Genomic DNA, 12,421 nt, shown 5'->3' on the forward strand with positions numbered 1-12,421 from the left:
AAGTACCTGGAGGTTGAATCGGAGAAGGAAGAGCGATCTGTATGAGATAGGACCCTTCAGGAGAAAGTCGGTCCACGCTGGCTCCCTGCTCCTTGGCTCCAGGCATCTCTTCCTCTCTTTTTTTCTTTTGGTTTGGCACATGAGGTTGGTATTCATTCTGGGCTATGATCATCTTCCAGGAAAATATACAGAAAGCGACAGATCCATGACAGATCCAGAAACGTTCCTTTAAAGACAAATACCACATTTTTAAAAAGACAACACAGAAAAACTGATTCTTCTCTTGCTTTTCCTGAGCCTATTCTTCTGAAATCTTCAGTATATCTGTTCTAGTTTTTTTTTTTTTTTTAAGATTTTATTTATTTATTTGAGAGAGACAGAGGGAGCATGAGCGGGGAGCAGAGGGAGAAACAGGCTTCCCGTGGAGCAGGGAGCCCAACCTGGGTCTCGATCCCAGGACCCCAGCGTCATGACCTGAGCCCAAGGCAGATGCTTAACTGACTGAGCCACCCAGGCGCCCTTCTATTCTAGTTTTTAAATTCAGTGTAGGAGGATTTTTTGCCTTTTTTTTTTTTTAAGATTTTATTTATTTATTCAACAGAGATAGAGATAGCCAGCGAGAGAGGGAACAGAAGCAGGGGCAGTGGGAGAGGAAGAAGCAGGCTCATAGCAGAGGAGCCTGATGTGGGGCTCGATCCCATAACGCCGGGATCACGCCCTGAGCCGAAGGCAGACGCTTAACTGCTGTGCCACCCAGGCGCCCTGGAGGATTTTTTGCTTTTTAGGAGGGTTTTTTTAGTGCGTGAAATTCAAAGTAAAATACATTGATGATAACTTTATGAAAAGTAGGATATAATGTGATAGATTGAAAGTAAGATTTTCTAGTGTTTTAGGTATTTTCACGTCTGTATTTTTTTGCTTGCAAAATCTGTATTAACTACACTAATATCCCCTTTTACAGAATAGGAGACAAGGCTCAGCAAGGTGAATGTCCTGCTGATTACATGGTAGAGTGTGTAACTTGAACATCAGGTTTTTTTATTTCAAATCCCCAGGTCTTTTCTTTACCACTAGACCAATGCAAGAATCTAACCAGAGGACAACATTTCTGAGTTGCTTAATACATGTGAACTATTTTAGTTTATAAATCATGGAGGCTCCATGAGATCCTTGAATTAGCATGAGATCATTGAATTACCATGATAATGGGGTCCAGGGAGTTAAACAACTTTGGGAAAAACTTCCTTTTAAAGGTGGTATGTTTGGGGATGATTTCTAAGAGTGTCTAGATGTGAAATAGCTGACAGAAAGAAAAAAAAAATGTTCCCAGGATTAGGGACTGATTTTAAAAAGCGAGTAGAAATAAGAGAAACCTCAGATTAAGTGCAGTTCAGGTTAGGATGCGGGCAGGCAGGAGTGGCCATAAACAAGACCCTACTAAAATTCACAGGGATCAGGAATGCAGATGGCACGGGGCACCTGTCACGCAGCAGTTCTAGAGCAGTGAGAGTGGATACCCAGTACCCTTGCGTCCACTGGGTCGTGTTCAGACTTGGGCTAAGTGGCGAATGGAATGTGGCTAGAACACTGGATGAGGAGTCCATACTCTTCTGGTCAGCCTTTCTGGGCTTCAGTTTCCTGTGGGGTAAATGAATGAGGAGACACTGCACTTGTCTGCCCCAGAGGGTTGTAAGAAGCGAGGCACGAGGAATGTGGAAGGGCTTACTATAAACTATGCCACGAGTCAAGGGGACATTTTTTTTAGTGGTATCCGTGCTTGTGTATCAAATCTGTATTTTCTTGTGGTATCTGAAAACAGGTGGATGAACTTCTGCATATATACAGTTCAACAGGCGATGGTGTTCCCCGGGACAACACGTGGGAAGTCCAGACCTACGTTCATTTTCAGGATAATCAAGGAGTTACTGTAATGATCAAGCCAGAACATAGAGTAGAAGATATTTTGACTCTGGCGTGCAAGGTAATGGATTTTGCTGTGGAAATACGTCTCAGTAGAAAGAACATTAATGTTGCATCTCTGTGCCTTCGAAATCTCTGTGGTATTTAAGACCTCACTTTCTATACTAGGGAAAAGATTACCATCTATTGATCATCATGCGTATTCATGGACATATTTATTAGTTTAATTAAGCATTCTCCTCCTCCATCTTTTAGAAAAGTGAGTTATTGGGTTATGGCCCCTTGCCTTCATGAGGAACCTGAGCTCTTTTACTGAAATCCTTTATACACCTTTACAGCTGGAATAATTATAAAGACTGTTGGTATTTAAGTTCCTTGGAGATAGTGCCCTGTAAGAAGGTGGCGTAAACTTTGAAATAGTTTGGTTTACTCCTAAGCAGTTTTATCTAGTTTCTCCAGATTAAACGAGTAACTTGATCCTGTTCACAGTTGCTTCATGGAGATTGTTACGAGATGGTGTTTTACTCATTATTCTAACTGGGTTTTGTTTCTGAAAAGAATGTTTATGGCAAGTCTTAAAGAGAGACAGCTGAGGCTCTCATCAGAGCAGAGGTTTTTAATCCACCAGGTGGCGCAGTAGAGCTGAATGCTAAAGTTTTCAGAGAAAATGCCATTAAATACCTGGAATAGTGAGAAGAGGAGTGTGGACTTTGGTAACTCTTTACCGTGTACACTTATAATAGTTGTGAATAATCTTTAGTTTTATCTTTTAATAGTCTCACTTTGACTTAAGCATTAGGACACCAGACATTTATGGATGTAACTTACGTTCTTAAGAATCTAATGTTCTTTTACTCCTTTATGTAAGGGTTTTATTCAGACAACTGACAATACTGTTTTCTGTCAACAACATGAGTTATGAAGTTCATAAGACTTGTGACAGAGGATGCCAGAGGTCGGAGTGGGTCATTTAGACCCAGCTAGAGCACATGCCTGAGATAATTTCTGAATGAGTGAATGAGTACGTGTATTTACGTTTTTCTTTTGAAACATTTTTGGAGTAGGAAATTCCTAATTTTGAAGTCTGTAGAATATGAGATTTTTCACATTTCATCCAATTTCTCTACTTCAGTAATGAGAAACAACTTAGGTAAAACCAGTGTATAAGATGATAGTATTTGCTGAGATGATAAGATTTATTCTATCAGCTAATATACTACCATAAGTTCTTAAAAATACATCTCTTGCTTTTAGTCATAAGCAGGTGTCATTTAGGAAAAAACCAACTTAAAAATAATTATTTGTCCCGTCAATCTTTTTTTTGCACATTTAAATTTCAGCTCTACATATATGGGTTTTAAACTCCACACATTATATACAGTGTTTCCTTCAGAAATTTCCACTTTGATTTTTAATGAACAATGATGAATTTAGAAAGAACATTTAAAATCTGAATAGCTGTCTTTTTTCTTTACAGATGAGGCAGCTGGAACCCAGCCACTACGGCCTACAACTCCGAAAACTTGTAGATGAAAACATCGAGTACTGTGTCCCTGCACCATGCGAATACATGCAAGAACAGGCACGTGTACTTGAGCTTCAGAGAGGGAAATCTGAACCACAGCCGCGGCCTCTTGATTTTAAAAGTCTGTAATTTGTGGGGGCGCCTGGGTGTCTCAGTCGGTTAAGTGTCCGACTCTTTTTTTTTTTTTCTTAAAGATTATTTGTTTATTTTTTCGACAGAGATAGAGACAGCCAGCGAGAGAGGGAACACAAGCAGGGGGAGTGGGAGAGGAAGGAGCAGGCTCATAGAGGAGGAGCCTGATGTGGGGCTCGATCCCATAACGCCGGGATCACGTCCTGGGCTGAAGGCAGACGTTTAACCGCTGTGCCACCCAGGCGCCCCAAGTGTCCGACTCTTGATCTTGGCTTGGGTCTTGATCTCAGGATGGTGAGTTCAAGCCTGTGTTGGGCTCCACGCTGGGTGTGGAGCCTACTTAAAAAAAAAAGTATGTAATTTGTAGGGGAGGGGCAAATTCTGTTTTAATTTGGCATCTAGTTTGGCAGTTATTAAAATAAATTTCCAAAGGGACGCCAGGGTGGTTCAGTCCGTTGAGCATCTGACTCTTGGTTTCGGCTCAGGTCCAGATCTCAGCGTCCTGGGATGGAGCCCAGGGCGTCTGGCTCAGCGCTCGGTGGGGAGTCTGCTTGTCCCTCTCCATCTGCTCCTCCCCCAACTCCACGCTTGCACACACACATTCTCTCTCTCTCTCAAATAAATAAACAAAATCTTTAAAAAAAATTCCCAAGGTATCATGACATTAAATTTTTGATTTTGTTGTTTTTCCATTTTGTAGGTTTACGATGACATAGAAATCTTTCCGCTAAGCGTTTATGATGTGCAGCTCACGAAGACTGGCGGTGTGTCTGACTTCGGTAAGCACAGGAACCTGGTTCCAGAGCTGTGCTGTCCGTCCCTGTCTAGTTTGCGCCAGTATCTTCGGACCTCATTTTTTTTTCTTTACCTTTACATTTCGGTGTCAACTATGACAGCAGTTTCTGAACTTCCTCTCTCTTCCTTCATTTCTATCTATTTATATTAGGCTCAAAAGATACTTACTAGTATTAGGGGAAAATGCCAAAGTAATTGAAAGAAATGAGTATAAAAATTGATGAGTTTGAAAGGATGGTAATAAGAGTCACACAACGAATTTACTGTGTGCTGGGTGCTGTTCTGAGCTGAGTAACTCCTGATTCTTCTCCGGGTCTTTGTGAAGAGGGAGCAGAAGGCTGGCAGAAGACAAAGCATAAGCCGATACCCTGCAACCTGCTCCCGCCCCCCACTCCTGGGTGGGACACCTGCGACATTCTTCCAGGAATCCCCCCCACTGTCTTAATGCCTTGCTAGAAGGGAAAAACAACCTTAACTTGACAATGGCAAGGCCTGGGCTTTCCTGTGAGTCTTCTTTAACATATGAAAGGCCTTTCTCAACCTCCCTTTTTCCTTACCTCCCCAAGCCCATAGTATATAATCAGCCACCCCTCACAACCCGAGGCAGCAGCGATTTCTGCCCACGGATCCTGTCCCCATGCTTTACCATTTTGTACCAAAGACGTCTGAAGAATTCTTTCTTGGTTGTCGGTTCTGGACTCCACCCCACTGAACCTCACCTATATTCCAAAACTACATCATTTGCTTTCATTTTTTACTGGCCGATGCTGTGGCGCCCTTCACTGCGTCCCCTCCCCCGTTCCCTCCTCTCTCTGGATATCTGCTGTGGCCTCCAGGAACTAAATAAAGGTCTAACTTTCTTAAAGAAGGCTTATCTGATTGCTTTACCTTCAGCTTAAAAATTAAGGGTCAGTATTATCCAAGTCACGTTGTAATATTTGATTTTTGCATTTCCATTTGTTTGTCTTTAAACTTGGCTTTGAGCTCCTTATGGACCGGGCTCATGTCTTAAAGTTCATTTCGGTATTTTATTCTGTCTTTTACCCTGGGAACTCAGTAATGAGATAATAATCAATACATATCTCCATAGAAGACTGTTTCTTTTTTTTTTTTTTTTAAAGATTTTATTTATTTATTCGACATAGATAGAGACAGCCAGCGAGAGAGGGAACACAAGCAGGGGGAGTGGGAGAGGAAGAAGCAGGCTCATAGCAGAAGGAGCCCGATGTGGGGCTCGATCCCATAACGCCGGGATCACACCCTGAGCCGAAGGCAAACGCTTAACCGCTGTGCCACCCAGGCGCCCCTAAAAGACTATTTCTTGTCTTACTGAATGCATCGATATAATTTTTTTCCTTAAAATGAATCCAGCTGATCAAATTCCAGTCATTGTAATATGTTAGTTTTCTTGGGATTTGTTCTTTTTTTTTTTAAATTGATACAACAGACATGTTCTTTGTTTTTTAATTTACAGAGTCTATTTTGACCCAATGTAATGTTGGTTTTCCCTCTGAAGTCATCTTAGCATTTTGTCTATATTCTATTGCCCTTCACTCTACTTTCCTTGGTGGGTGTTTGCGCATCTTCTTTGTATTTGAATGACTGAAGGACTGAATGAAGATACTTGCAAAGATGCTCTGTGGCCATCGATCTCACAGTCTGCTAGGCTCTGCCAGAGGCACAGAGGAAAAGGATGGGGGGAACACATCATTCTTATTGTCAAAGAACTCCCAGTAATAAGGAACCAAGACTTGGAAACAAGTGCTCCCAACTGTGGAATCAGAGAGAAGGGGACACCCAGGTGAGGGAGATGCGTTTAGAGGAAGGGCTGTCTCACCTGGGTTTTGCGAGTAGTCATGTTTAGGGCAGGTATGGTATCCATCCAAACGGTTTTCCACCAACTTAAAATGCCTAACCCCATACAGAGTTGTTTCTTAATGAATTATTTTGTATTGAACTGAATTTAATTTTTTCAGTAGAGTATTTTTGGGTTTCGGCTTCTACAAAAAAATGTAAATGGTGGTGAAACACCCATAACGAAGTTTGCCATCGTGACCGTTGAGAGTGGTTCCAAGTGACAGCTCAGTGGCATGAAGTACATTCCCAGACAGTGACATTAAATACGTTCAGAACTGTTTTCATGTTGCAAAACTGGAACTCTATCTTTTACACAGTCTTCCCCCAGTTCCTCCTTCCCATTCCTTGCGAACCACCCTTCTGCTTTCTGTCTTTGAATCTGACTGCTCTCCGTATCTCACAGAAGTGGAATCATACAGTGTGTGTTCTTTTGTGACTGGCTTATTTCACATAGCATGACGTCCTCAAGGCTTGTCTGTGTGATCACGTGTACGGGGATCTCTCTCCTTTTACGAGGGCGTATGTAATTCCATTGTCTGTATGGACTGCATTGTGTGTACCCACTCACCTGTCAGAAGAGGGTCAGGTTGCTTCCACCTTTTGGCCGTTGTACATAACGCCACTCTGAACACGGGCGTAGCGTCTGCGTTTGAATAAGGTCGTGCGCTCAGCTTGGAGCTTCAGGTCGGCACGTGCCTGTCTCCCTGCCCCCGCCGGAGAGCTGTGCTTTCTCAGTACCTGCAGCTTGACTCCTTGACACAGCATGCTTAGGAGAAGAGATGTTCAGGGGCATCTGCCGACTGAGTTGGAGAAATCCGTGAGTGTGCTGAACTTCGACTTGTTTTCTTCTTTTATTGCCGCTCGCAGGGTTTGCGGTGACGGCCCAGGTGGACGAGCAGCAGCATCTCAGCCGCATCTTTATCAGTGATGTTCTCCCTGACGGCTTGGCATACGGAGAAGGTCCGCGCGGCACAGAGTGTCTCTGTTCTCTCTTAATTCTGAACTATGGAATGCAGTCTGCCGAGTGAATGTTCTCGTTACAGTGTTGTCAAAAAATGGTTTCTCCTAGAATTAAAAAAAATAGTTTAGTTGAAAACGCATATGTGTGTGCGCACACACATATATATGTGTATATGTAGAGAAAGAAGGGGAGTGTAGTTGGGGGGTGTTTTGAAGGAGAGTGTGTAGTACACAGAGACGGTACAGTGCATGTGTACAGACAGCTGGAGAAAGGAAACAGCCAGACGCAGATCAATGTTATTTCCCACGGCATTTAACATCAGGTAAATAGAGGAACAATGAATTTGAATGATGGTCAAATGGTTCCCCCCCCCGCTTTTTTTTTTTTTTTTTTAAGATCTATTTACTTTGGAGAGAGCGTGCACCATCAGGGGGAGGGGCAGAGGGGAAGAATCTCCAGCAGACTCCCTGCCCAGCACGGAGCCCACAGCCAGGGGCTCTGGCTCACGACCCTGAGATCATGACCTGAGCTGACATCAAGAGTCGGACACTCAACCAACTGAGCCACCCATGTGCTCCTGATTTTCTTTCCTTCTAGGGGCACTGGGCTGGCTCAGTCCGTTAAGCACATGACTCGATCTCTGGGTCATGAGGTTAAGCCCCATGTTGGGCAAAAAGTTTACTTAAAAAAAAAAAAAAACCAAAACAAAAAACCCCCCCCAAATTGCTCCTTTTAATCCCAGCCTTGAGAGAGCTGAAATGTGTTAACAGTGGCATCCGAATACTGTGTGTTTTGGTCTTGTCTTTGAAGACAGCAGCAGGACAGTTGCTGAGAATGCATGGTTTGAGTTTGTAGGTGTCCTTCACCTTCATGTTAAAATACTTCTCTCAGTAATCTCTCTTTCTCTGTTTCCTCTTCCTTGTTCTCAGGGTTGAGAAAGGGCAATGAAATCATGACCTTAAATGGGGAAGCTGTGTCTGATCTTGACCTGAAGCAGATGGAGGCCTTGTTTTCTGAGAAGAGCGTTGGGCTCACTCTGATTGCCCGGCCACCAGACACAAAAGGCACCTTGTGCTCTTCCTGGTCAGACAGTGACCTATTCTCAAGGGACCAGAAGAGTCTGCTGCCCCCTCCGAACCAGTCCCAGCTTCTGGAAGAGTTCCTGGATAACTTTAAAAAGAATACAACCAATGGTAAGGCTTTGTTCTTTCTTCCTTCTTCACTGCTGGTATCAACAGCGGATATTTTTAGGCTGTAATTTTGCTTGCAAACTTAGATTCTTTAGGCTGTTCAAAGAATATTTTCTCATTTATTAGAACACAGATGCCAACCAAGTAGATTTAATCAAAATTTCATGTACTGTAGAAATTATAACACTGTCACGAAAATAGAAGATAAATTTCTGCACAAAAGAAAATTCTTTAAAATCACAGGAGCTTTAAAAAAAAAATCACCCAGGATAATTTTGTATTGTAATTGCTTTGTGATTGAAGGTAGATGAAAGCCAACATAAATGACAAAGTTTAATTTTCTGTTCAGTTGAATCTAAGGCAAAAAACATTTTGCTGCAATCTTTTGGGTTCTTAAAAGAGTTGATACAATTTAATTCTTTACCTCTTTTGTTAAGTGACTACTTTCTCAATAAACTGCAAATTTTTCACGTAGGTCATAAATTTTAAAATTTTGCCAAGGCTTAAAAATGAAAAGTTGTATGCCAGCTTATTTTTCTAAAAGTAAAATTTCCATATGAGGAAATAATCTGAAGGTCTGGATTTCTAAGTTTATTAATTCACACATAATTCATATGTTGCTGGCAAGTAAATCAGAGGCTCCTGCTCATCCTGAATACCTGTAGCTTCCCTCTGTATTCCTGGAGGAAGCTGGTCGAGCCCCCCATGAGACAGAGCATAGGGTCTTTCCGTGCTTACAAAGATTGATTGATTGATTGATTTATAGAGCGCGAGCAGGAGGTGGGGCAGAGGGAGAGGAGAGAGAATCTCAAGCAGGCTTCTGCACTGAGCGCAGTGCCTGATGGGCTCAGTCTCAGGACCCTGAGATCATGACCTGAGCTGAAACCAAGAGTTGGACGCTCCATGGACGGAGCCACCCAGGTGCCCCCACCCAAAGGAACTTTTATACTTAATTTTAGTGATAATGGATTTCCAATTGAAATCTCTGCATGATTACTAGAAATGAATGAAAAACACAAAAAGAGGGGTTGTTCAGATAGATTTAATTATAAAGCAAGTTTATTAGGTCATTTTTGGAATTAAAAAATCAGATGTAAGATTTGTGATTCAATAAGGTGTCTTGTGCTTTCTCCTCTTGGGGCTTCACTCCAATTTAAAATGCCGTTAAATTGACTATTGGCATATAAAAGCGGATATCATAAAACTCATGATGGAACTAATTAATTACTTGGTTATATTAGGGCCATCACTCAGTGACCCTGGGCTCTGTGCATTCCACATAATACATGCATGTGTCCATTTGTTGGATTCATTATTCTTGAGGGATACATTCATTGCCCATTACATCTCTGTGTATTTTATCATAATAAGAAATGACTGCAGAGTCTATAACACTTTTGGTACTGCGGGAATGAATTTCTGTAGAAAGCAGCAAAAGTCGCAAATTTACCTTTCTTTTTTCTTCTTTTTTTTTGATTGTAGGGATCAAGTGGGTCAGCTAAGCCTATTTACCCCTTTTTGTTTGCTTTGGCAGAAACAATTCAAAGAGGTCCTGGGTCAGATAGCCATTGTATGGGGCACCTGGGTGGCTCAGTCGGTTAAGCATCTGCCTTGGGCTCAGGTCATGATCTTAGGGTCCTGCATTGGGCTCCTTGCTCAGCAGGGAATCTGCTCCTCCCTCTCCCTCTGCCCTCCCCCCTGCTCTTGCTCGCTTGCTTGCTCTCTCTCTCTCTCCCATACTCACTCTCTCAAATAAATAGATAAAATAAAGCAGGCTTCTGAAAGAAGAAGATAGGCATTATATTACTCATCGCATGGAGCCATTCTAATGGTCGAAACCTTCATAACTTACCCGAGCTGCTGGTGTCTGTATACAGATGGCTTAGCGGGCAGACGGACAGTGCTCTTCTCTAGCTGGTGGTCCTGCAGGTACCTACACAGTGCTTCTCCTGCCCCCGACGGAGCTCTGCTGCAGCCAGGAGAGAGCCGTTGACCCCTCCCTGGTTTCCTGGCGAGGCCACGCGTCTGGTGGAGCAGAATCGCTCTCCCCAGGAGCTCCCCTCCAACCCCCGCCTGCTCTTCTGCTGTCTGTCTCCCTCACTGTTCCATAGTAATGTGTTTATGTGGAAAACACCACAGCCATGACGGGTGGCTTCCCCCACACACTGTGCAAATACAGAATTTGTTTTCTTTTTGAAGTGAAGCTTGTGAAGGAAGAAAATGCCTATGAGTGAACATCTCAGAAGGACGTCTGTTTTTAAGGTTGGGGGAAAAGGAAATAAGGGGGTGGAATTGGGAGATAAAAAGAGTGAGTCCTCATTTGTGCGTAGTATCGAGATTGTGCTCGAGAGCCTGCGTGGGTGAAAGGAGAGGTGAGGTGGCACAGTGACAGGGTGACAGCCCCCGCCACCTTTGAGTCTGACAAGTCCTGGCTGCACTTGCATGGGTGCGACCTCGGGGCAGCCCTCAGCCGGGGAGGCACGGGCCCCGGTGGGGGACCCCTGAGCTTCCTTACCCACTGCGGGGACAGTTCTGTGGTGCATACCACGATTCAGCAGGGGGGCCCGGTAAAATTGAGCCCCACTGCATGTAGCAGCCTCGTTTTCATGCCTTTTATGGGCTTTCTCCCCTCCTGGTCTCACCTTCCCTGTGCCCTCCCTTGGGCCTCTTGGGATCACCTTCCAAATAAACTTGTAAACCCATGTCCTCGGCTTGGATTCTGCTTTTGCGGGAGCCAATATGAAGACATTGAGCCTTGATTTCTCATCTGGAAGATACGGTTTTGCCCCTCACCCCAATAGGTCCCTACGAGGGAGTCCATATCTATGTGTCTCTGGCCCAGCTCCTTACATGTCAGCAATTCCAAAAATGGGATTCTCCTCTTCCCTCTCCTGTGCAGCTTAACGTTTTATGAAAAATTACCTTGCTTTACTTTGGCGATGAATCAGAAACTGGTAGTCCCGTTGTCTTGCTAAGAAGGTTAAAAATGACGCAAGGGAAAGAACTTAGTGATGAACAGTTTTTCACTCAACTTTGAGTTACACGCAGAGTCTGCCTTCCCCTCAGTTTTGTGTTCCCTCAGCATGACCAAAGGCAGCCCAGCCCAGTGCTTGAAAAGAAGGAAGATTTTCTCATTTTGTTTTCCAGAGAAGTCAGTCCTCTGTTAATAAAAAACAAACATCTGGTTCTCTGGAAAGGAACACCTGTGTTTTGTTTTGTCTTGTTTTGTTTTTCTAAATAGAAACAAGACTATAAGAAGATGAAGGAAGAAGCTGCAGGGTTGTTTTGGGCCTGTCTGACTCTCCGTGATGAAGGTTTACTGATCCCATGTCGGGTGCTTAAAACGTGCGAGGCCCTGGGAGCAAGCTACGTTGGGTTTAGGGCTTTGGGTCTACTTTTGTGTTTGGTCAGGTATCCAGAAATTTATATTTGTTAGCTTTAGTTTCTTGATCCGGTTAGAGCAAAAAAACCAAAAAAACAAACCCCCTTCTTATTTACCTATCTGACTAAAAAGGTGCTGGCAACGGTAGTAGGTCCCAAGGAGACCGGGCAAGGATTGTAGCTTGCTCTTCATCATCTTTGCTTTTCTAGAAAAGCATCCTACTGGCATTTGAGACTCATTGTTATGTGCCTGGTTAGGGAAATGCTCTCAAACTTCTGACGCTGAAGACTCCGCTGCTGAGCTCCGGAAAATGCGCATGCCCGGGTCCCGCCGTCAGAGAGCCTCCTGCAGGAGGTCTGGGGTAGTGCAACCTGGCTACCTCATGTGGCCCCAGGGGCGCCATTAGTCTAAAGGAGGTGCGTCTGACCCTGAGAGGTAGGACCTACCCTTTCTTGAACCCTCGTGTGCCAAGGGTTTGAGGGTTAAATGAGATCATCCGTGCAACATTCTCAGCAGGTGGTAGCTGTGGTGTTTGCGAGCTGTGACTCTCTTGGGGGGGGATTATATGCCCCAGACCACCACCACTGTCCTCAGTGGCTCAGAATGCAGCTGGCTGACCTGTGAGGTCGGCTCATTTGTGCCACAGCCCGCCCTCGGGA

General features: G+C 43.9%; 1 protein-coding gene and 1 long non-coding RNA gene across 10 annotated transcripts in view; one reads left to right on the top strand and one right to left on the bottom strand.

The window, feature by feature from the left end:
* TIAM2 (TIAM Rac1 associated GEF 2) overlaps window positions 1-12,421 on the top strand; it is a 257,808-nt gene that overhangs the window by 186,369 nt on the left and 59,018 nt on the right. For 8 of the 9 annotated variants that reach the window (XM_002927152.4, XM_034669352.1, XM_034669356.1 and 5 more), the window contains 5 exons: window positions 1,820-1,981; window positions 3,398-3,502; window positions 4,278-4,356; window positions 7,097-7,189; window positions 8,120-8,383. In XM_002927152.4, the coding sequence (XP_002927198.2) occupies window positions 1,820-1,981; window positions 3,398-3,502; window positions 4,278-4,356; window positions 7,097-7,189; window positions 8,120-8,383 (703 nt within the window). Of the gene's footprint in view, window positions 1-1,819; window positions 1,982-3,397; window positions 3,503-4,277; window positions 4,357-7,096; window positions 7,190-8,119; window positions 8,384-12,421 lie in introns of those variants that run through there. The other variant, XM_034669358.1, reaches the window with a different exon arrangement.
* On the bottom strand, window positions 145-10,582 carry LOC117804023. Its single transcript, XR_004628188.1, has 3 exons — window positions 10,233-10,582; window positions 6,210-7,294; window positions 145-226 (listed from the first exon to the last, which is right to left on the bottom strand). It is a non-coding gene; the product is annotated as an uncharacterized LOC117804023 (long non-coding RNA).

Source organism: Ailuropoda melanoleuca, chromosome 10, assembly GCF_002007445.2.
Source record: "Ailuropoda melanoleuca isolate Jingjing chromosome 10, ASM200744v2, whole genome shotgun sequence".
Lineage (NCBI taxonomy): Eukaryota > Metazoa > Chordata > Mammalia > Carnivora > Ursidae > Ailuropoda > Ailuropoda melanoleuca.